Below are 25968 nucleotides of genomic sequence, written 5' to 3'. Positions count from 1 at the left end.
TAAAATGAAGTTGCCCCAAAAGGATTTCCCTTACATCTTGTTGGAATGGAATAGAGAAAATGGGATATGGAAAATAAATGGAAAACAAAAAGAAAGATCAGAAAGATGCAATTTCAGATTTCTTGACAAAACTGGACTATACAGCTTAAAATGCATGGTACTTGCATCTGAGTTTCATTTACAGTTCCCATCTGATTCTCCCAAAACAATCAGGACCTTAAATTGTACATTCTATAAGAACTAAGTTTCTTCCTAATATCTTCCGTTTCTTTCAGAGTCAAGGAAAGAAGAAAATAAATCCCTAAAGAAGGAAAATAAATGTGAGAGCATCTTAACTCCTTGTAATTCTAACATAATCAAAATAATGAAAAACTATACTTCAGAGTAAAATGAAGCCATGCAAACTATACTTATACAACTAATAAAGATAAAACTTGACACTATTTCCTCCCCCATCACTGACATTCTGCACTGATTGGGCCAGAAAAGCCAACTAGACACATACATATACATACACACATACACAATTTATTTAAAATTGTGTATACATATACATGAGCACATACTTGAAATCAGAACTTACCCACTGCTTTCCCAATAGTCAAAAACACCTTCTCGTATAGGACAATACTAACCAAAGTAGATTACACATTTCACTTGTAAATTAATTACAATTTAATTTCATGATTGAAATTCATTTCATAAACTTTTACAACAGATCTTTGAATGGTCTTAGCAATCAACCACATTATTTCCCTCTATCAAACAAGCCAAAATTTAAAAATAGAATTCAACACCGGTAATGGCTATTTTTGAAGCTATCTCCATTGAAGTAAGAGATCCTCGAAGACACACACTGCATCTTATTTATCTCTGTATATATAGTTGCTAGCACCATACCTGGCATAGTAGGTGCTCAAACAGATTACTAGGTTAATCAAATGAAAGACAGACAATAATTTCATATTATGTAACAAGAACTTGAAAAATGTTCATCCCTTTGACTCAAGGTAATTCTACCTATAGGAAATGATCTTAAAGAAAGAACCTAGAATGAATATATGAATAATCAAAGATATTCAATGAAGTTATGTGTTTAACTTGAAAAACTGAAAACAATCTAAATATCAAAAGTTAAGGTTACTGGAAAGTAAATTATGGTTCATTCACATGAGAGTACAGTGCCATAAGGAATTATTTATAAAGAGGTTTTGATGAAGAAAATACTCATGATAAAATATTAAGAAAAAAATCCCACAAAAATGTTTGATTTCGACTGTTCTAAAATTAGCTAAAAAAAGATTTGAAGTTAAAAAAAAAAACCATAACTACTAAAAGCATTTTTTGCTACATTTTCCATACTGGCATGTTTGTTTAATACATACATAGAACAATTGTGTCCGTTTCTATTATTCTTCATTATTACTATAAATTTGTATGGAGGTTCCTGAGCAATATAATAAATTTATTCTTTTTGTAAAAAGTTAAATAAACAATAAATCATCAGGAGATCTCTACTCATATCTGGGCTGGCTCCTAAATTAATATGGGCAAATCACAAACTTTAGAAATGGCTTTTTAGATAAGTATTGATGAAGTAAAACTAGAGTCTGAAGGCAAATAAAATATTCTTTTGGATTTTTCTTTTCTTGCCTTTACATTTGATTTGCATACTGTTTCCATTATTGTATCACTGTATTTGTTCACAATTTAAAAAAACACTTTTAATTTAATTTCCTCATATCCCATTGTTGTTCTTCTATCTTCCCAAACTTAAGTGAAACATGAAAGCAGAAACTTCCAGCGTAGGTTAATGAAGCATAAGTGAGGTGGGGCTACCGTCCAAATTTCTGGATTAGCCAGAGTCGGCCAGACAATCATGGTGGGATTCAGAACATACAAGTAAACAACTACTCTTTCGCCGCATTTACGGCCAATCTTCTAAGGAGGCTACTGTGTTTTGGTGGCTCATCTCACTGATCTCTCATTTAGTCTACAAGTCTCTGCATGCAATAAGGCTCCTGCCTACTCCATTCCCATGAAAGCGTTCTAACAGAGAGTATCAATGACGTCAGTTGTTATTACACTGTTATTACTGGCTCCTCTTCTTCCACCCACTCCTTTAACACCTATGTGCCCCAGGGATTCACTGTGGTTCACCACTATTCTCCCTCTGTAGAATTCTCAAGGTTCTAACTACTCTCTGACCAAATACAGAACTCCAGATATCGCCCTAGAGCTTTAGACTCCATATCCAACGTCTACACAGATGACCCATTACTCACCTTAAACTCAATGTGCTGAACACTAAACATACCATCTTTGGTGGCTCCCCATTGTTTATAAAATTCAAGCCACCCCTTGATCTGGCTTCACCCTATTGCTTCAGCTCATCCTCTGTCACTCATATTCATTTTTCTGAAAGCCTGGTAAAACAAAATCACCACCTAGTATTTACTGAGGGCCCATTAAATACCAGGCACTATTTTAAGCACTTTATATGATTAACTCATTAATCTTCACAGCAATCCCATAAGGTAGATGCTATTCTTTTCATTCTATGCTAAGGAAAGTATCTTGCCTAAGCTACTAAATAGTAGAGTCAGTATACAAACCTACATCCTGTGCTCCTTACTTTTATACTATGCACTTTTTCATAAATGCCTATATACTGTCCAATGCCAAGCACTGTCCTGGGGATTAAAGGTAAATATGACAAAAAAGACCCACGTCCTCATGGGACTCCTATTCTATGAAATAAATGGAATAAACAAACAAAAAAACATATTGTAGATTAAAAAATGCCCGGAAGAAAATAAAAAGGGTTTTATGACAGAAAATTCACTGAGGTGGCCCTACTTAACGGTAATGAAAGAAAACCTCTCTGAAAAATGACTTTTAAGGTGAAACCTAAAGGATGAGAAGGTACCAACTATGTAAAGTGAAAGGGTATACCTGGACAAGAACTGGGCCCTTACAAAGCACAAAAATGGTACTATGGACTGAACAATGTTCTCCAAATATTCATATACTGAAGCCCTAATCCCAAATGTGACTGTGTTTGGAGACAGAGCGTTTAAGAAGTAATTAAGATTAAATGAGGTCATAAGGATGGGCCCTAATCCAACAGGGCTGGTGTCCTTATAAGAAGAGGAAGAGACACTAGAGACTTCTCTCTCTCTGCAAGTGCACAAAGAAGAAAAGCCATGTGAGGACACAGTGAAAAGACACCCGTCTACAAGTGAGGAAGAGAGGCCTCACCAGAAACCAACCCTGATGGCACCCTGATATTGACTTCTAGCCTCCAGAACTGTGAGAAAATAAATTTCTGTTGTTTAATTCATCCAGTTTGTGGTATTTTGCTATGGCAGCAAAACCAAACAAATACAAATGGGAAAGACTGAGGTGTGTCATAGGAACTGACAAAAAATAGTGTGCTGGAATACAGAGAGCAATGGAGATAATAATATGTCAAAGACTCTTAAGTCCACAGATGGTAGATGAGCCAGAAATAAAGTGATCGCAAAACCTGTCCCTGGTGCAGGAGTTTTAAGGTGGTTGATACTGAATTTGGAAATGTATGGTGTGGGTTTTTGTTCTCTCAGTGACTGGGAGTCACTAACATACAGTGGCGAGAATATAATAATCTATATTCCACCCTGGAATGCACAAAACAGCCCATACAGCAAAGAGCTGAACTCGTCCCAAAATGTTAATAGTGCCCTATTGAGGAACAGTGGCTAATAGTATGTTTGGTTTACTCAGGGGACTACAGAACACCAAGATTTAACCTTTTTTGGTAGTTTTTACACCACTAAGGTTAGTTTTGAGCTAATTCTGGTGAATTAATAATTATGTGTTGTGCCTATGCACAAAGAATGGTGTTGGATACTCTGGGGCATACCCACAGGAATCGAACACCAATGCTAGGTCGAAGAGCCACAGTAAGGGAGATATGACACCACATTTCAGCAAATCTAAGGCACCGGTGGTTTTAAGATGCATCATTTTATGTACAACTAAAGAAGGTAATACCACCAAGTAAATTACAAAATCAACTGTAAGATACACCCTAATTTCAGAGCTGTCATGATGTTAAAAAAATATACATCTTAAATAAATGAAAAAGAATATGAAAACAAATAACTAAAATACAAATAGTAGGAATCATATAAAATAAAATAGTCTACAGCGGGAAGGAGTTTAGGTCTAGAGAAGAGATGTGAACATCATCTAAAAGGAGGTATTAAAAGCCGTAATTTGGATAAAGGCCAAAAGGGAGGCAAGAGGAGGCACCATAAAGACAATTTTTTTTAAGTAAACAGGTATTAAAGCATTTAACTGCTTTACTACAATTAACGGTTTTCATATTTTACAATAATTTCATGCTGATCTTCACCATCACTGCTAATTTTTTTTTTTTTTTCGGTACACGGGCCTCTCACTGTTGTGGCCTCTCCCGTTGCGGAGCACAGGCTCCGGACGCGCAGGCTCAGCGGCCATGGCTCATGGGCCCAGCCGCTCCGCGGCATGTGGGATCTTCCCAGACCGGGGCACGAACCCGTGTCCCCTGCATCGGCAGGCAGACTTTCAACCACTGCGCCACCAGGGAAGCCCATCACTGCTAATTTTAACACTACAAATTTGTAAACAAAAAAAAGCAAAACATAGTGAAGATTAAGAACATGCTCAAGATCGTAAAAAGCAATACAAAAAACAGAGTATCCCATTCATTTCCAATATGGTGTCGAAACCACTTAGACATGCCACTGTGTGTGTGTGCGTCTGTTATGTAAACTTAGTCAGAAAGCAATGGTACACACATCTGAAAGCAGAACCTGAGAGCAACCAAGAAACTATGATACAATTACATGGAGAATTAATGTTTAAGTTCCTAAGTGGTTTTATTATAAACATTCACAGTTACCAGTCAGAGCTATGAAAAACTGCAGTTATATCATAGTATCAAATTGTTTTCTCCTTAAAAAAATTTTTTGAAGATAGTGGGAATATTTAAGTTCAATACTTTTAAATCAGTATTTTTTCAAGGTTTTTTTTTTTGTTTTTTTTTTTTGTGGTACTCAGTCCTCTCACTGTTGTAGCCTCTCCCGCTGCGGAGCACAGGCTCCAGACGCGCAGGCTCAGCGGCCATGGCTCACGGGTCCAGCCGCTCCACGGCACGTGGGATCTTCCCGGACCGGGGCACGAACCCGTGTCCCCTGCATCGGCAGGTGGACTCTCAACCACTGCGCCACCAGGGAAGCCCTTTTTCAAGTATTTTTAAAGCATAAAGGCAATGTCATCTTTGTACATGAAAAAGTATGGTTCCAAGTCACGCATAGGATAAGAAAGAAGAAAATCTATAATTCTCTGGTATTAACACTTGAATGTGTTATAAATACACCAAATGATTTTAATTAAACTCTATTCATTTTGACTGAAATACCTTCTGACAAACTTCCCCCAAGAGTGGGAGGGTGAGGTTTGAGGGAAGAAAAAGAATAAATGGAGGGAGGGAATCCCTCATGAAAAAGAGAATGAAAAAAGAGACAAGAGAAGGAGAGGAGAGGTGACCTATCTGAAGAAATAACTAGCTAACAGAGTAAAGATGGTGAAGACCATCACATTGCCCCAGAACAGATTTCCTGAGTAAAGAGAATATTACAGCTTTTTGCTAGAAGCTGAGCATGATAAAGCCTCTTGAAAACCATACTGGCTATCTACCTTCACTACAGGGCAGGTATTTTTCTCAAAATACTTGCAAGTCAAAGGAACCTGATGGGGAACACGAAGACCATCCGTTAGCCAAAGCAAACAGCACACAATCTGCAATCTGTCTAAATGATTAGACAAACGGAGATGGCCTGTTATCAAAGTGCATATTAACAGTTTGTCAAAACATGTTCTTGGGCTACTTTATGACTACTTTTACGTAAGCAAATTCCCTCAAAGGAAAAAAAAATCCCAATAATTTTCTAAAACTACATGTCATACAATAGAACTATGGTTAAATTTACAAGTGGCAGGAAAAGTTTTGAAAAATGTGAAATACCTCAGTCTGACCTTCATGGGCACTGGTCTCATGAGTAACTCGAATGGCCTGTAATAAGAATATAAAGTATTAACAGGAACAAATGACTATATCCAACTTTTTAAATGAAAACAACAATGCTAAATTTTAACATCTAAAGCCTTGTTAAGAAACGAATTGGAGGAGATTTTTGGAACAGTTTAACACTAAATATTTAAGAATGATTTCTGAGTAAGCAAATGAATTGCTGTGCTTTCCAACCCTCAAATCTCTGAAACCTTAGGAAACTGAGTATCTGCTTATTTGTAATTGCCAGGGGTAAGTGGGAGTCATTTACCTTATTTAATTGCTGGAACTAACATTTAACACTTTATTCAACTGAGACTAGAATAAAGTAAGCATCTCACAGATAGAGACTGAAGAAGCTTAGCTCATCTGTTTCTCCAGGTTACATGCTATTCTGCAGCTCTGGCTGTATTTATGCTTAATCATGCAGCTTCAGTCAGCACTTTAGAAATGTGGAGCAAAAGGCATGCATTTAACAGAAGCTAGAGATTTTAGGTTCCTGAACTTAAAAAAAAAAAAAAAATGCTCTTATAATAGGCACTATTAACAAAGATGAAGAGAAACAGTCAAAGTAAACTACGGGTGAAAGTACCTTTATGAATGGCAATTTGGCAATAAGTATCAAAGCTTTAAAAACATGCAAACTATTTCGTCCAGCAATTTCTCTTCTAGGAGTTTATATATTTACATATAACTGTACATAATTATATATCACTAATGATATTTGCAAAGACTTAGCTACAATGATATACCTTGTAGTATTTTTTCAAATGGTGAAAAAAGGGAAAAATATTAAATTTCTGACAATAATTTATTGGTTAAATAAAATACTACACTATGGAAAGCTAGGCAGCCATTAAATGATGATGTCAAATATATACTTACTGGTATGTAATATGTTTGTGATAAGTTACGTGAAAAAAGCAAGTTATAAAACAATATTACAGTGTGATCAAATTTTTGTTTTAAAATATTGTGCATACAATTATATATTCCCTATTAAAAATATAAATGGTGGCTACCTCTCATTGGTGGAATTACTGGTGACTTTTATGTTGTTCATTTTATTTTTATGTAAAATAAAGACGTTTTATGAGATCAGCAGGTTTTTTTAAAGAAAATACAACTTAAAATAATCAAAGTACATTAGAATGCTAAAACAACATAATCAAGTCAATGGATTTATTGGGCACAAACTCTGCCTAACACATTGTTCTAGCCAAATAATTTGTACACTATACTGTTTCTAATTTCAAAGAACTTACAATCTACTTAATAATGTCATTAAAAGGTAAAAAGCCTTCAAAAGAAAAATAGATTTCAAATAGAATAAAATGTAAATACCAATCTAAATTCTATGAAAAGGTACAATCATTTAAAACGTCTTAGACTATGTGGCCTGTGTCCTCACACATGCAAAAATATTACACTGATAAAATAGCTAGAGAATATTCTAACATCTACCTTTAAACCTTTGTTTTTTCCATTGGTCTTCAGCCTTGTTCCAAATTCCCAGTGAAAGACACACAGGGTATTGCCAAGCATATATTTATTATAGGGAGGGAATGGTAAGGAACAGTCAATCATAAGATATTTTATAAATTGTTAAATCAAATTGCCTTTTTTCTCTCATTCAGCTCTGGACATAGAAAAGAAGTGGCAATTTATCAACATTTATGGATATTTCAGATAATGTTACAAAAGTACAAAAGGCCTGTTTTAATGGATACAACAAAAATCCATAATTGCATAATATACGGTTTCAAGACAAACCCCCCAAAAGAATCTACAGTCCCAGAGAATTTTGCCCACACATGAGATCAAGACAGAAAAAGGTACCGACGTCATAGTTCTCCAGGTATCTGGCTCGTTCTTCAGGGCTCATTGATGCAGACTCCTCCAGGAATTTTTTCAAGGTTGATCCAGATTCTGAGAATATTAAAGATGATAAAATTGAAAAGGCTTGCTATCTCAAAGAGACTGAGATATGAAAATACTAGAAGCATGCTAACTATTTCTCAGGTAAAACCCTTTTACTGGTAAGTTAGGAATATAAGAATATTGGGATAAATGATAGGGCTTAAGCTACTTGTTTGTTAAACCTGGGGAGGATTAATATTTCCCCTAACAGTATATATATTCCCATTATAAAAGAAAGAAGGGAGGAAAAGCTTTATTTGATACTTTGAAAGAAAGAACTAGAACACCACCTACTGCTCAGTAAGTTAACTTATAACTTAAGCAGGGGGAAGATAGCAGTAATGAAAAATTATTTACCAAAGTGCATCTTGTCTTTATTGTTGGCAATAGCATGGATTAGTCCAATTGTTCCACAGGCATTGCTGATGGTTTGCTTCATGAAATATACTGATGATGTAACATCTTGTCCCTGAGATTTTATTTTTTCCTCTTCTTCTGTTCTGAATATTTCATACTATCAAAAAAAAATCAGTAGCCTACATGTGAAAATAATATATTAAAAAGGACTTAAATATAAATATGGAAAAACTCTAAATATACATCAATGGGGATTTGGTTAACATGGCATATGTGAATGCAATACTATAAAACATTTTAAAAAGAATAAAATAGATTTACATATTCTGACTTAGAAATCTGTCCATGATTATAGAGTGGTTACAGGCCAGTATATATTAATATGATTCTCATTTATGTTTTAAAAATATTTACTTTATATATGCATTGAAAAGTGTTAAAGGATATAGAAAAGCTTAACAGATAAGAGATAAGAGATCTGGGATAAGAGATTACTAGAGGATTTTTACTTTCTATTTTTCACATTTCTATACTGTTACATCATATTATATTAACAAAATTCACACTATATTTATAAGTATATGGTATTCATAACATTCACCATTATCTATAACAACTGATTGTAAAAACAATATGGTACAATAATGTCAAAAGTGTGGGCTCTACATCTGATTGCCTTAACCCACAACCTGGCTCTGCCATTATTAGCTGTGCAACTCCAACAAGTTACTTAATGTCTCTGTGCCTCATTTTTCCAATTGTAAAAAGCGTTAAAAATAATGAGGTTAAAAAATGGGTGGGGAGAGAAATTAACACAACATTGTAAATCAACTATACCTGAAAAAAATAAATATTTAAAAAAATTGAGTGAGGATGGGGACTTCCCTGGTGGTCCAGTGGGTAAGACTCCGTGCTCCCAATGCAGGGGGCCCAGGTTCGATCCCTGGTCAAGGAACTAGATCCCGCACGCCACAACTAAGAGCCTATGCGGCCAAAATAAATAAATTATTTAATTAAATAAATTTAAAAACAAAAGTGAGGAGAAGGAAGAGAGTAGGAAGATGATTTTATTGTTTTGTTTATTGTTTTCCTATAATTTTCAGATTCCAATAGAGTAGGGAGCCCTACTACAGCCCACAGGCTACAGGCCAAACCTGGCCCACTGCCTGGTTTCGTAAGTGAAGTTTTATTTTTGTATTGTCTATGGCTGTTTTCATACTAAAAGGCAAAGTTGAATAGTTATAATAGAGACTATCAGGCCTGCAAAGTTGAAAATATTTACTAGCTGACCCTTCACAGAAAAAGTCTGCTGACCCCTGTGATAAAAGAAACAAATGATGTCTATTTAAAACCCATAATTAAGGAACTGCTTTTAACAACAAACGTACCTGTGCCTGAAAAAATAATTTTTATAAACGTGCTCCTAAATCAAATTTTTATTTTTTTAATTTTTTACTATTTTTTATTAGAGTATAGTTGATTTACAATGTTGTGTTAGTTTCTGCTGTACAGCAAAGTGAACCAGTTATACATATACATATATCCAAAATCAAATTTGTAAATATTTTCAGAATAAATTCTGAACCATTAATTCATTCATATAAGTTCAACTGATAAAAACTGAAAAGTTCAATACGGTAAGGTCTTGGGCTGAAATGTTTTGTATAGTCCTAGAGTTTAGTTTGTTATTGCTGTTGCTTAACATCAATGTTCCTTGGTGACAAAGCAAAAGAGTTTGAAGTTATCAAAAACTTACCATAAAGTTATCAAAAAGTTTGATAACTTCTCAAGATTTAAGGTTTAGAAAAAAAATCCTAAAATGATTCAGAGCAAGTATAGGAAAAAGGAAAGTGACTGTGTTTTCACTGTGGTCTGCCATAATTAAAGACAACAAAAATACCAGAGAGAAATAAATTAATAGCGTAAAGCACATTTAAAACACTGTAACTGACTTGATTTAAAAGATAATGATGTACCCATAACAATTCTTTTGCTATTAGTATGCTGAAGCCATTCACAACTACATAATCAGTTTCTAAATTAGAACTTAGAAGATTGAAACACTTCATATTTCCTAAACCATCCACTAGATATCCTTTGAGTGATTTTTATTATGTCACTTATGAGCTGAAATAGGGACCGACCAAATTGTAAGAGATATCAGAAAGTGGCAGATGCCACTATATTTTCTACTTATATAAGTATAAATACTCATTCCTCACATCTTCCCATTTACTTCATTTTTTACAATGTTGAGTTCATCCTATTATTTCTAAGTTTAAAAATAAAAATTAGAAAGATATAGACTCAAAACTGTTTTAAAATGGCTCCATAATGCACATGGCTATAAGATATCATTCTAGAAGGCCTGAAATATGGAGATTTGAATTTAGATACAGAGAGCTAAGAACAGCTGTTTATAATCCCCAACATATCCTAAATCTGCCAATTAAATTGTATTTAAGCTTAACGATTCTCACCCAAATCAAGTTTATTCTGAAAATAATGTAACCCATGTCATTAGTTACATCTACCTCCTTAAAACAAAGATTTCTTTACGTATATATTGAAAACATTTACATATTTTATATATTAAAATTTTGAATATTCTTTATTCATATATTTTCTAAGACAGATTTAAGAATATCCTAGTACCTAACAGTTCTAAAGTATACACATCAAATTGTGATTAAATGTCACATCAAAACAGTTGAGGCAAACTAACCATATTTTATAAAAAAAAAAAAAACTACCAGAGTTTAAAAGACTCAGGGCTTCTCTGTCAATCTACAAATCAAAATCTAAATACATCTCTTTAATAAAACTAGATTTTTAGGATGTCCCCACTGTCTAGATTTCCTCATTTTATGCAAGAAGGGAGTCATCTGTTCTTAATTCATAGGTTTAATTCAACAGCATAGGTTTAATTCAACACTGAAAGAGAATTCTGCATTTACTGGAAACTATATCTTACTTAACAATTACCTTTTCTGTAATAGGGAAGAGAAGCAACACTGCACACACTGGTCTTGGTACCATGCTAAGGAGTTCAGGATCCATTCCATATACATCAACAAACTGCCAGTTAGGATGCAGACCTAATTGTTTGAGAAACTGGTAAAAAGGGGAAACGACCAGTTTAGTGTTAACAGGGAAATAATGTGTATACACTGTATATCTGATACGTAAAAGGGAATGGAAGGTACAAATATTACTGATGTTCAATAAGAATGAAGTCAAGCAGGTTTTCCATGAATAAGGTAGGAAGAGATAGCAATTTATTTATATCAGTTAACAAACATTTAAAATTTACAACATATTAAGCAAAACTCCGTTTTTCAAAATCCATTACTTTGGGATTGAACATAATAAGTCAGGACTTCACCGAACACATACGAGTGGCTTGGTTGGTATCTTAAACTCATTCCCAACATTGGATTTTTAAGGAAATGCATCTAAGTTCTAGTACATAAAGAATTATTTTGGTAGTAAATCAGCATAGTCTATCCTAATTATCAAAAATGATGACTGAGGTTTGAAGATAGATGATAGGTCGATATCACAAGTTTTATCAATGAACAAAGAGTGTATAAGGCCAAAAAAGTCCAAGCAACTTGTGGGAACACCAGGAAATGCTTGATATAAAAAGTAACCTGGGACTTCCCTGGTGGTCCAGGGGGTAAGACTCTGCGCTCCCAATGCAGGGGGCCCGGTTCAATCCCTGATCAGGGAACTAGATCCCGCACGCATGCCGCAACTAAGAGTCCACATGCCGCAGCTAAGTCCAGGTGCAGCCAAAATAAATAAATAAATAAATATATAATAAATAAATATTAAAAAAATAATTATATAAAAATAAAGTAACCTGCTGGCTTCCTGACTTTCAGTACACAATGAAACCTACTCAGCTTCACTGTCTCCCCTACATCTAGCAAAAAAAAAAAACTGTAACAAAAGAGCAGTGGTTTTTTCAAACTCTTAAGAATTCATAGGGAAATAAAATATCAGACCCTAATCTATTGCAGAGAGAAAAGGAAAAAAGAACATAATAATAAGAATGATGTCAATTTCACAATAAACTCAATAAATGCCTGTACTGAAGGAAATTGATGGTTTTAAAAAGTTCACCATCACAAAATAAATTTTACATGATAGAAATAATAAAGGAGTAGAGGAAACAAAAAACATACTAAAAATGCATCATTACACCTTACTTTGAGAATACATTATAGTATCTACTGGTCTAACATTATCTTTAAGTTGTTTTTTTGTTTTTGTTGTTTGGGTTTTTTTTGTTTTTTTGTGGTACGCGGGCCTCTCACTGTTGTGGCCTTTCCCGTTGCGGAGCACAGGCTCCGGACGCGCAGGCTCAGCGGCCATGGCTCACGGGCCCAGTCGCTCCGCGGCATGTGGGATCCTCCTGGACCGGGGCACGAACCCGTGTTCCCTGCATCGGCAGGCGGACTCTCAACCACCGCGCCACCAGGGAAGCTCCAACATTAACTGAGATTTAAAAATAAAAGGGTGCCTTGGGTATTTCTCCCTGAAGAACGATCACACATACTTAGATCATCAAATGAGATCTTGCAAAACCAATGGAAGCCATGCCCTATTACATAAACAGTGTTATTCATCTCACAGTCAGGTTCTACAAGACAAGACATTCCTGATTAAAGGACCACTCTCCACATCCCTCCAATTCTCTGCCTGTAGAAAAAACGCTACTTACTGATAGTATGGTTGGTCAAAAATAAGGTCTTAGATACATTTAATAAGAAATACTCTGAATTAAAAAAACTTATCTTGGCAGAATGTGCTCAACATCCATAGATTCATCAAGTCACATGCTCTGCAACAGTCTGGGGCCACAGAAATCAATGGCCTTCTTTAGTTAATACCTATTCTTCATCCGATTCCTATTAATGATTCCAGACTTTAATAAAGTTCAATGAAGTATTCCAAACTACTTCCCTCTCCCTTCTCCACTTTCTCTGAAATTCTTAGTCTATGCCCTCCTCAATATTCAATTCTATCTAGAAACTAAAAAAGGACTAAAACTGACTGCAAAGCCAAAGGAAGGAACTGTGTCTTATTCATCTTTTTAATCCCACTGCCTAGCACTGTACTGGCCAAACCATAGACACTCAAGTTCTATTTGCTGAACTTGCAAGAAATTTGTTGAATTTGTTGAAGATTGTATCTCTATCTTAATAGATAATCTAGCCATCTGTATGTCTACACATGTCTGTTAAGCTATGTTTATAATGAATATTTTACATATACTTTTTATTTGTGCCAAGTTAAAGAGGTAGGAAAGATACATTTGGCTTCTAATCTAAAACCAGGCATTTATCAGCTCCAAATACTCCAAATACTACCTGCACAGGACTGACAGCTCTAAAAGGCATACTGTCAAGGAAAAGTATCATAAACCCTGATAAAAGAATTTAAATATATTTGTTAATATTATGTACCCCCAATAGCCATATTGCTATAAAGTTATAAAACAAGAGGTACATGTAACAGTAATTTTTACATCTGTGCTGCAAACTGAAAGTAACAGTTAAACATCTTGGTGAAAAAACAGTCTGGAGAAAACTGGCAAATTACCTTGAAGTTGTAAACTTGTTCCAATTATCAGCCAAAGCTAAAGAGTATAAAAATTACCAAGCTCCAAAGGCAGCAGTTGTAGCGAGAGTGATTAGTATCAAACTGAGGACACATCAATGATTAAATAGAAGATTAAATTAAATATAAAAAAATGATTAAAATTTAACTGGAATCATACTCTTCCTCAACTTTTTACTCATATAGCCAATCAAATAAGATTGATAAAAAGACATTCAATTTAACTAATATCTATTAAGTACATCGATGCAACCTCTGACTCCAGATTGTTATGGGTCAGACTCACACAGGAAGTCATCATATGCATAGAAAGAATAAAAGAGGCTGTGCCTAGTAACTACCTCTGGGCTTCGGAGAAAAGGTGAGGAAGAAAGTCTCCAACTTTTACCTCTCACTTTTTTTTAAATAACGAAGGTATCCTACTTTTATAATTAAAGGAAAAAGAAGAACCCACGTGCATTTGTGATGATCATAGTCAAATAGAGAAAGATTAAAAAGAAATTCTCTAAAATATTAAATATTAATAGTAGTTAGCTTGGATGGTACGGAACTCAACTTTTTATCTTCCAGTGTTTTTAAAAAGTGTTATTTTTACAATAGATGTAGTTTCAAAGATACAAATCTACAGAACTGATATGCATGTATTTTCTTCAAATTTACAAAACTGGGATAAAACATAATGCCAGTTTTAAAACTATTCCCAAAAAATCTCTCCAGCTTACAAAGAATTCTATATAGTATAGGCACTTGCAAAGCCATCTCTACACAATTAGAAGCATCCTGTTTGCATCAAATATAATAAAGGGATTTATAACCTTTAATATCTGTCTTCAGGCTTTTTTAAACATTGGGTAATAAAATAACAAAAAATTCTGACTGACTAGCTCACTAAAGTTTTATAATGCCACACTAACGTTTGGCCTAGCAAGAAAAACAATTAGTAAATTAGAATATGTGCCCAAAAAAGATCCTTGGTTAACTTATCCTTTTCAATGGTCCAAAGAGAAAATTTCCACCAGATACAGAATATTTTAATTTATTTGTAAATATTTAAAAATAGTATCTTGTATCAGAAACTATGCTAGGAACTTTAATGCACTTCACCTTTACTGCAAAGGAGGTTTTATTATTACATCCTTTCACCAATGAGAAAACTGAGCCTGGGAGGTTCTGTGACTCTTCAAGGTCATGCTGCCAGAACCCACATGCAAAGCTCTGGATGTTCTGGTGCTTATTTACTTGTCTCTCACTGCTTAAAGTACCTTTCTGTACTTTGTTCTCTAATTTTAGCCACAACGAACTCTTCAAGTTCTCAAAGGGTCGATAACCATCCCTTACCTTGCTTTTGCACACAAACTGGACTTATATCTGAAAAACTGTTAGCCTCTCCCCCTCATTTTTATAAATTTATTTATTTATTTATTTTTGGTTGTGTTGGGTCTTCATTTCTATGCGAGGGCTTTCTCCAGTTGTGGCAAGCGGGGGCCACTCTTCATTGCGGTGCGCAGGCCTCTCACTATCGCGGCCTCTCTTGTTGCGGAGCACAGGCTCCAGACATGCACGCTCAGTAGTTGTGGCTCAGGGGCCTTGTTGATCCGCGGCATGTGGGATCTTCCCAGACCAGGGCTCGAACCTGTGTCCCCTGCATTAGCAGGCAGACTCTCAACCACTGTGGCACCAGGGAAGCCCTCCCCCTCATTTTTAATGAATTCCTCCTCATTCTTTAGGTGATAGTCAAGTAACAAAAACTCTGATTACATAAATATATAAAAACAAAAGAAAAATTAAATCTACCTTCCTTTCAAATTTGTTCTTAAGTCACTTGCTCTGGTCTTTAATGGCCAGCTCAGGACAGCAATAGATTCTGCCTTGTTACTAATTTACTAATGATTTGGGTTATGACAGAAATTATACTTATCTAGTAATTGCTTGATATCACTACTAGTAAAAGTATACTAGTAGTAACTGCTAGATGCAGAACTAGGAAAATAACTAATAGTTAAATGAGAAAACAATGGTTTTTAAAGTCTGGAAACCAGCCAAATGAATTTTAATAGCTATTTAGTAAACAAACAAAAATGAAATTACTTAAGTACAGAATGGGGAAATACTAAAAACATTTTATGTAGGAACCAAGAAAAAAAGGAGTTTACTTTACTGCAGGCTCAGTATGGACTACACAATTGTCAACGTAAGTGATGCAATGCTGATCTGCTTTAAAAGTTGTATTACTCGGGATAATTTAGTAACACACTATTTCAACACAGATTATTCAGAGTGGAATATGATATCAGCTCTGGTAGGCCTATTTTATGAAGGATGACAACAAATAATCAGGCTCAAAGAAAGGTCACCAGGAATGATAAGGTTTTGGAAGACATCACAGCTGGAGAATCTGGGCATGTTCGAAGAAAACTTAAATTATTATAATCCTTTTCCCCCAATATTTCTAGTAATATCATGAAGAAGCGATTAGATTTACTCTGTATGGTTTCAATGGGAGGATGACAGACAACTGGAGGAAGTTACAGGAAAGCAGATTTTGTTTCAATATAAAGAAATATAATTCTTCTAATTATACATTATTCTCATGATAATAAAAAACTAAATCACTTTATGAGATCGAATACTGCTCACTGAAGTATTCAAGCAAAAGATTCATGACATTAAAGATAATTTTAAGAAAGATTTTCTGGAGCATGAAAGGAGCTACATAAAATTTATTCATTCTTCCATTCAATAACTATTTGTTGAGAGCCCCCTATGGGCCAGGCACCATTCTAAGTACTTCAGACTTGTCCTTGTTCTCACAGAACTTACATTCTAGTGGTATGATACACACAATAAACAAGTAAACACATAAACAAGATAATTTCACAAGGTGGTTAAGTATTATGAAAAAAAGAAAACAAGACATGATGTCAGTGTAGATTCAGGGCCAGTGGTGGGAAAAGGAAGGAACATGACCTGCATAATGAGGAAAGACTCACTGAGGAGAGGACTTTAAGTTAAGACACAAATGACAAGAACCAGTCATTAAACAACCCAGATCAGAATGATTCAAGCAAAGGATGAGCTAGTACAAAGACTGAAGCAGGAACAGGACGGGCATTCAAAGACTGCAGCCCAGCAAAAGTGGGAGGCAGGCAGTACCTCCCCATCAGGCCATAGTAAGCAGCTTGAAGTGCATTCTAAGGACAAGCAATGGAAGGCCGTTTTGTGTTTTGAGTGTTTTAAGCAGGGAAACACAGACGTGATTTGCATTTTTATAAAATCTCCTTGGGTGTATATTGAGAATATATTTTAGGGAGGTAAAGGGAGAAGCAGCAAAACTAGTCAGGAAGCTACTGCAGTTGTCCAAACAAATGATGATGGTGGCTTGGTACGTAGTGGTAGAAATGAACAGAATGGCCAGGTTTGGGATAGATTCTGAAAGAAGAGTCTACCAGAGTTGCGGATCATTGGATCTGAGAGGTTAGGTCAAGAAAAATATTAAAAACAGTAAACTTCACAGAGTGCATGCTTTGTTCTATACATTGCCACACATAATTTACATGCAGCAATTTATTTCATCCTTACAACAATTTTACAGGATTAGGAGGGGTTATAAGAAACTAAGAAACTGAGGTACAAAGAGGCTAGGTAACTGCCTATAGTCTCAGAGCAGAGATTCAAACCCAAGAAATTAAATCAGTACAAGAATGGCCTCTCCAAACTAGCATAGTTGTGAAGAATTAATGACATTGACTTGGGCACTGTATAAATGGTGGTACCCTTAAAAGACTGGGGAAGTGGATTTGCAGGAGAAATGAGAGGATGTAAAGCCAGATTTCTTTTTCAGCCATGTTAAATTTGAGATATCTATAAGACATCCAAATGAGATATACTGTAAAAGCGGTAGCTGAATATAGTAGTTTCCAATTCTGTAGAGAAGTCAGGACTTGGAGGAACACAGGATCTGTCACACAGAATAGGTGACAACTGACAGTACTAGTGCTATACAACAGAAAATATAAAAAGATTAGCAGTGTAGGACAAAGTTCTGAGGAACTCCTTAGTAATTGGAAGGGAAATGATCCAGCAAAGGCAAATCTAAGAAGCAGTCAGAGAAATAGGAGGAAAACCAGAATTATCACAGCAGCCAAGAAAAGATGTTTCAAGAGGGATGGAGTGGGCTACTCTACCAAATGTTGCTGAGAGATCAAGAAAATGGTGACAGAAAAGTGAACGCTGGATCTGGCCAAGTCGTGATTAGTAAACTTGAGAAAAGTAGTTACTATGAAATGGTGAGGATAGAAGCAAACTAGATGGGAGTGAATACAGGAAAAAAAAACGCTGATAAGAAAGTAGCAAGAGCGTCTATGGACAATGCTTTGTGAAAATTTACAAAGAAGGGAAACAGAGAGGAGGTAGTGGAGGAGGTCAGGGTAACAAGGGTGTTTTTCCCAAGATGGGAAACACTAACTAATGAATATTTGTATGTTCATGGCAATAATAGCAGATGACTTCTAAATCTTTTTCCAACACTAAGCAACTAAATACAACAATTACGTTAAGTAAATTTCTTTTCCTTCAGCCAGAAAATATTTTGCCTATTCAATAAAATCCACAATTAGGAATATTTATAGGGAATTTCCACATCAGAAATGGGTGGTTCTAAAACACAATATTTAAAATTACATAATGTGGCTGTGCAATACTCAATCACAAAACATAATCAAGATGAAAATCTAGTGTGGTCATAAAAGGAAATTCTATGATTGCCCACATCACAAAATGTTCTTTTAAAAAAAATGTTATAATTCCTGATGCTTAATTACCTGTAACTTTCCATCAGCTACAAGCTGCTATTACCCCTTAAATGCATATGTAAATAAAATGGAGCTTCAATTTTTTAAATAATTTTTTCTATCATTTAACTGATTTTATTCTAGGTAAGTCCTACCTATAGCAAGACAAAATATCCTGAGAAGGCAGTGACAGCATATAAACCAACAAAAGAAATCACTACTTACTACATCTACTGAGACATATGGTTACTAGTTAACGTCTAACAGTTACTAACAACCTTCATATAGTAGACATGTGTTAATCATTCTTATACCAATTAGGCATTGTTAGAGCACTAAACAGTGTTTGCTCACACTGAGTATAATGACACATGCAAGCAACAAATGGTAACAGAGTGAAATCAAGATAAGTAAAAGGCCTATGATTCCATTCAATTGAGGAAAGAAGAAAAGGTGGGGATGGATATTGTTGTTGGGATTAATCTGTGGCTTAATTTATAAATTTTCCAAATTCTGAGTGAGTTAATTAAATTTCCATTCATTTTCGATCCTCAGTTCTGCCACTAACATAAAGAGAATAAAGAAACAACTACAAAAATTTTGGTTACACTGATTACTTCTTAGATACTTGTCCATTCTCCCACTAAATGTACATTACTTCTTTAAAAAATAAATTTAAAGGGGTGGGATAGGGAGGGTGGGAGGGAGGGAGACACAAGAGGGAAGAGATATGGGGATATATGTATATGTATAGCTGACTCACTTTGTTATAAAGCAGAAACTAACACAAAAAAAATTTTTTTAATTAAAGAAAATAAATTTAAAACAAACTTAACCACACCAAAGCATGCCAGAAATAGTGTACAATCATATACTAATAATATCTTTTCTCTGTTTATGTCACCACAGAATGGCCTCCTGTGACCATCCAACCTAGTATGTTTTCCCTGATGGTCTTCATCACTGTACCATTAATTTTCTCCACTGCACTTATAATAATTGCTAACTATTTGTTTGCTTACTTGTTTATTGTCTGTCTTCCCAATGGACTGAAAAGCAGAAAACCATAAATGTTTTCATCACCAAATATAACCAGCTCCTGCACAGATATCTGGTATTCCAAAAGGTGCCCCTCAAATATTATTTAATTGATGTGAATAAGTGAATGTGTTTTATAGTCTACCAAGATTACTCAGGAACAAAGGTTTCCAATTAGAACATAGGTTTAGAATATAGGTTTCCAATTATATAAGCTTACATCTTATTAAAAATAATAATGGTATCATCTAAAAATGATTGTATTTTTTAGTCTGTTGATACAGTTAATTACACTGATTGACTTTAGAATAGTGAACCAGCTTTGCAATAACAGAAGAAACGGCTCTTCATCAAGATACACTATCCTTTTTATATACTGCTGCATTCTCTTTGCAAATATTTTGTAGAGGATTTTTACATCCATGTTCATGAGGGAAAGTCTGCAGTTTTTCTTATTACGGCTTGTCTGGTAATGCTGGCCATAAAATGAGTTGAGAAGTGCCCCCCTCTTCTATGTTTATGTGGGATTAGTATTATTTCTTCCTTAAATGATCATTTCAAGAGATATAGGAAAGTCATTTAAGAAAATTCAACAGTGATCCATGATAAAAACTCTCAGCAAACTCGGAAAAGAAGGGAACTTCCTTAACCTGATAAAAAAGCATCTACCAAAACCCTACACCTAACATATCTAATGATCAAAAATCAAATGTTTTCCCTCTAAGTTCCAGAACAAGACAAGGATGTCCTCTCTCTCTCCATCCTACTCAATTTTGTATTAAAGGTCCTAACTAGTTCAACAAGAAAAATAAATAAAAAGCATACAGACTGAAAAGGGAAAAATAACACAGTCTAACCACAGAGAATATGACTGTCTGTATAGAAAATCCCAAAGCATCTACCAAAAAAAGCCACTAGAGTAAGTGAATTTAGCACAGCAGCAGGACAAAGTTAACATGTAAAAATAAATTATACTTCTATACATAGCAATGGACAACTAGAAAATGAAATTTTAAAACACCATCATTTACAATAGCACCAAAAATCATTAAATACTTAGGTATAAACAAACAAAAAAATGTGCAAGATCGACATGCTAAAACGACAGACCACTGTTGAGAGAAATCAAAGACCCAGGTAAATGATGAGAGGCACCAGCTTCATGGATTGCAAGACTCAATACTGTTATGATGTTAATTTTCCCCTAAATATATCTATAAGCCTAGTCATCAAAATCATACCAAAATTTTTTGTGTAAGTTGACAAGCTGATTCTAAAATTTATATCGAAAGGCAAAGAAACTAAAACAGCCTAAACAATTTTGAAAAGGAATGAAGTTTGAGAATTCATACTATTTAATTTCAAGACCACAGTAATATAACTACAGTAATCAAAACAAACACATAGATCAATAGAATAGAACAGAGCCCAGATATACGGTAAATTGATTTTTAACCAAAGTTATAAAAATATCTGGAATTAGGTCTGAGAGAAATATGCTTCCTTCCTAGGGCACTAAATAAGAAGTTGTAAATACTGACTTCTTCAGAGGGAAAATTTTTTTCTTTACAAAGCTGTCAAAATGTTTTAGGCAAAAAAATGAACAACAAATGTCAAAGAGGGTAAAACAAAAGAAAATTAATATTGATAGGAAATGCCACCTTAATAACATGAAAGATATATGCTGTGTTCCAAGCTTTGTTCATTACTAAATTACTAGATTACTAAAGAGACAAGAATTAAGGCAGTAATAATCATTTCAATAGCATGTAATAAACCCGAATAAAAAAATAGTTTGCTGACAACATTAAAATAAAGCACTTCTATCTGCTTTCTTTATATAAGGAATTTTCTACAAGCTTTCAAAACCGAACACCAATGAAGTACAGGATGAATCATTATTCCTTGGTGATGAGAAGGAAGATTATTGGGGGCGGGGAGAAGTATGATAAACTAAGAGGGCAGTAAAAAGTAAACTTGCTGTTGAGAATGAAAAACAGGAGAAGACAAAATACACCTGAGCAAATAAAAAGTTTATACCTGGTAGCACTTATTGTCCTTCTGATCGAGAGGCTGCGAGATGTTCCCTCTTCCTTCCCCATCCCGAACCTCCAACACCCAAACGAACTTAAAGGGTTGTAGCTGGCAAAGGATGACGTGGGAATTGAGCTTTCCTATGGTATAAAAGCAACTAAATTCCACTTTTAAGAAACTGGAAGAGAAAGGGGGCGTGGCGGAGAAGAGAAGTGACTTGATCGGGCGAAAGAAGATGACTGGAACATGATTTCATGGTGCAAGTGGCGGATGAGATTACAAGGACTGAGTGGGAGCCTTTACAAAGCTTGGAGTCAGGTGCTGCAGGCAAATTAGTCACCTAGAAGGTACAGGGCTGGGACAATCATGGATTCGGCACTAGCAGGAGGCAAAACGAAGAGAGAAGAGGAACTGGAATACGGGGTGAACGTCCCTCAAAACCTCTGACCCAAAAAACCCAGGAAACGCTGATGACGGGGAATGGGACCAGAGACAGCTGGGAGCATCTCCAGGACCCAGGTGGAAGGGAAGCGGCCGCAAACAGGGCACGCCCGTCTGAAGGTGAGCAAGAAGGACCCTCACGGAGTTAAATCCCAGACTCCTGGGGAGTGCAGGGGTGTAGGCGGCCAGGGTCCCAAGCGACAAGACACCTCACTCACCTGGTTGGTGACCTGAAAACGAAACAGAGAACACCATTTAGCGACAAACTGCCCGGGACTAGAGGCGGCAGCCCGGTGCCCTCCGCCCCCGCCCGCGGCCTCAGGCCAAGACCCGAGCCACGCTCACCTCGGGATTGGCCTCCAGCGGCAGCCAGCGTTGACTCTCCATGGCCACTCCGCCCGGCCCTTCTCCAGCTCTGACAGCCGCCGCCGCTTCCGCCCCCTTGCTCCTGACCTGGACCCGTCCAACCCTGCGCCCCGAGGGAGGGGTGCCGAGAGACTTAGAAAAGTCTAACAACACTCTAGCTCCTTTATCGCTCGCTACAGAACCACAAGTCAAGGTTTCCACTTTAAATTAAGATGCAATCGGAGAGGAAAAGAATAGGAGCCAGCTTCCTATTGCAGAAGGGAAAAGAATCTCAGCTCTCTCCCCTCGCGCTTGGACTCTTCCGAACCGACGGGACTTCTCCAGTGCCACGCATGCGCCAAGCGCGGGTCTGGGACCGCGTGCTCTCCGGCGCCCTCCCGTGCCTGTATCATCAGCCGGAGACGCTAGGGGGCGCGCCGCTGAGTCCTGTTCGTCGAGGGAGGGACCTGGGCGCTGCCAGTCAGGAGGCCCCGCACCCAGAGGACGCCAGTCGTGCTCAGAAGCTCCTTTGCCAGGGTGCAGAAGTGATATGTCGGCCTTGTCTGCTGTTACAGAGTGGGGAACATTTCTATATACCTACACAGTTACGTGTAGAAAAAATGTCAAGTACCTGTTATGAATCAGAAGCTGTAACTAAGTGTTGGGTACACAAAGCTAAGCTTACAGTAGGGTAGAAGAGGTGGACAAAAGAACGAAGAATCACGATGAAGTGTGATACACGTGTGATAGTGGTAGCATGAGGTTGGTGAAACTACACAAAAGGGCAGCTAACGGGGAAAGGGAGTGTCCAGAAGGCTTCCTGGAGGAAGTGGACAGCTAGAGTGAGCCCTTAAAAAAGTCGATGGTAGCCAGTCAGAGAGGAGGGTGCTCGGAAGAAGGGAAAGTGTGCACTGTGGCTGCAGAGCCTGCAAGACTGAAGGGCAGTGGTTAGAGACAGTTTTGGGGAGATAGGAAGGGACTAACTGGTCAAGATATCTGGGCTTCATACTGAAAACAGCGGGGAACCGCTGAAGGATTTTAAGGAGAATTTTCATCTCTCTTTTCCATCAGGCTGTGAATTCCATAAGGCCTGCAGCAATGTCATTTTTGAATTCCTCACATCGTTTTCCCCAAAGCCTAACCCAGTGCCTGACACATAGTAGATGCTCAATAAATATTTGAGGAGTGAATGGAATAATCAGATATGCATAAACCCCATTTTCAATAATGTGGAAAATTTGCCAGAGTGAAATGATGAGAGACTTACTTAAGGCAGTAGCGGTGACGGAGGGGCAGGAAGGGCAGGCATAGATTAAAGAGATACTGTTTGAAGGGGGTATCCTACTGCTGAGCCCGCACTGTCAATGACGACTCCAGAGATCTGACCTGGGGTAGAGTGCGTGTTACTGCTGCACCCAAGAGAGGGAATGCAGGGAGAGGAGCAGTTAGGGAGTGAGGAAAAGATAATTACACTGAGCTTGGCTTTCTTGGGGAACTTCCAACTCTCCCACTCATGTTCTTCTGGCCACTATTCAACTTCCAAGGAATTTCCAAGACTCCCCATTCTCCTTATCTATCTGAGAGATTGTTGCAATACCACCCAACTGTGAGGTGGTACATCTGAAATGTCCAGCTCATCATGGGAAGCCATAGTTGCATAATCACTTCAGTTGCACAGCCAGGCTCTTAGTGGCATGCCAGGGGTTGTTTTTCAAATGACTTACTGTCAGAGGAATGGCGTTGGTCCAGAACCTTGAGGTCCTGCACTGTGACCCTCCTGTTAGGGCTTCCCTAGGACTCCACACAGCGTGGACCTCTCTAGCACCATTGGATCTGCTGAGATCTAGGGCCAAACAGAAGGTAGCTTGCATTCCAGCATGGACTTGCTGCAGAGGACTCTCTTGCTCAGGGATCTACTCAAACTGGCAGCCATCCATAACACCCAATAAACGTGTTGCACCTGTATTCCCAAATGTGATGTATGCTGCATCCAAAAGCCAGAAACCCACCAAGTGCTCTGCCTCTTGCAGGGTACAATAGCTTATCCTTCATCTTAGAGAGGCTGTCCCATTATGGGCTAGACCTTTGGACCCATAAAAGCCTTATGAGGGACTTCCCTGGTGGTGCAGTGGTTAAGAATCTGCCTGCCAACGCAGGAGACACGGGTTCAATCCCTGGTCCGGGAAGATCCCACATGCTGCAGAGCAGCTAAGCCCGTGTGCCACAACTACTGAAGCCCGCGCGCCTAGAGCCCGTGCTCCGCAACAAGAGAAGCCACCACAATGAGAAGCCCACTCACCGCAACTAGAGGAAGCCCGCGCACAGCAATGAAGACTTAATGCAGCCAAAATAAAGAAAGAAAGAAAGAAAGAAAGAAAGAAAGAAAGAAAGAAAGAAAGAAAGAAAGAAAGAAAGAAAGAAAGAAAAAAAAACTTTATGAATGTAGTAGCCTCTGATCTTTGTAGGGTTTAATTCTCAGCCTCTGGCATGCATATACCCACCATGGTATTGAGTCCAGTACTTGTTAAACTTGGATGTACATACAAATACCTAGGGAATCTGAAATGCAGATTTTGATTCAATAAGTCTAAGATGGGGCCCAAGATTCTGCATTATTGGCTCCCTTTTTTTCTGTTGTTGTTTTGTTTTTTAATTTTTTAATTGAAGTAGAGTTGATTACAATGTTGTTTCTGGTGTGCAACAAAGTGATTCAGTTATACATATGTATAAGGTCCCTATGTTTCTTTTTGTTTGTTTTTTGTTTTTTTGCGGTACGCGGGCCTCTCACTGTTGTGGCCTCTCCCATTGCAGAGCACAGGCTCCGGATGCGCAGGCTCAGCGGCCATGGCTCACGGGCCCAGCCGCTCCGCGGCATGTGGGATCTTCCCGGACCGGGGCACGAACCTGTGTCCCCTGCATCGGCAGGCGGACTCTCAACCACTGTGCCACCAGGGAAGCCCAGGTCCCTATGTTTTAATTCTTCCTTTATCTATACCCTTTGTCATGTAACACTGAAGTTTTTTCCACTAGAGGCAAAGTAGTGTCAATCCTCATTATTCATGGGTTCTGCGTTTTGAATTTACCTACTTGCTAACATTTATTTGTAACCCCCAAATCAGTACCCATGTCACTTTCAAGGTCATTCACAGACATGCTCAGCGTGGCAAAAAAATTGAGTTCCCAGCTGAGGTCAAGCAAGTCTGTGCTCTGCGTTCTTGTTCAAGGTCTTGTATTGGAAATGTGTCCTTTTCGCAGTCTATTTAGTGCCACATTTTTAAGGCATTTGTGTGTTTTTGTTGATGATTTCATTGTATAAAA

At 37.1% G+C, this 25968-nt stretch overlaps 1 protein-coding gene across 1 annotated transcript in view; it reads right to left on the bottom strand.

The window, feature by feature from the left end:
• Window positions 1–22004, bottom strand: part of UCHL3 (ubiquitin C-terminal hydrolase L3) — a 43422-nt gene extending 21418 nt beyond the window's left edge. Inside the window, exons 1-5 of the mRNA XM_059995635.2 lie at window positions 21871–22004; window positions 11360–11488; window positions 8375–8531; window positions 7941–8026; window positions 6053–6100 (exon numbers count right to left, since the gene is read on the bottom strand). Of these exons, the coding sequence (XP_059851618.1) occupies window positions 6053–6100; window positions 7941–8026; window positions 8375–8531; window positions 11360–11434 (366 nt within the window). The 5' untranslated portion in view covers window positions 11435–11488; window positions 21871–22004. The remainder of the gene's footprint in view (window positions 1–6052; window positions 6101–7940; window positions 8027–8374; window positions 8532–11359; window positions 11489–21870) is intronic.
• Window positions 22005–25968: the final 3964 nt, after the last annotated feature.

This window comes from Delphinus delphis, chromosome 18, assembly GCF_949987515.2.
Source record: "Delphinus delphis chromosome 18, mDelDel1.2, whole genome shotgun sequence".
NCBI lineage: Eukaryota > Metazoa > Chordata > Mammalia > Artiodactyla > Delphinidae > Delphinus > Delphinus delphis.
The sequence above is the reverse complement of the archived record's forward strand: the minus strand, read 5'-3'. Positions and strand labels throughout refer to the sequence as shown.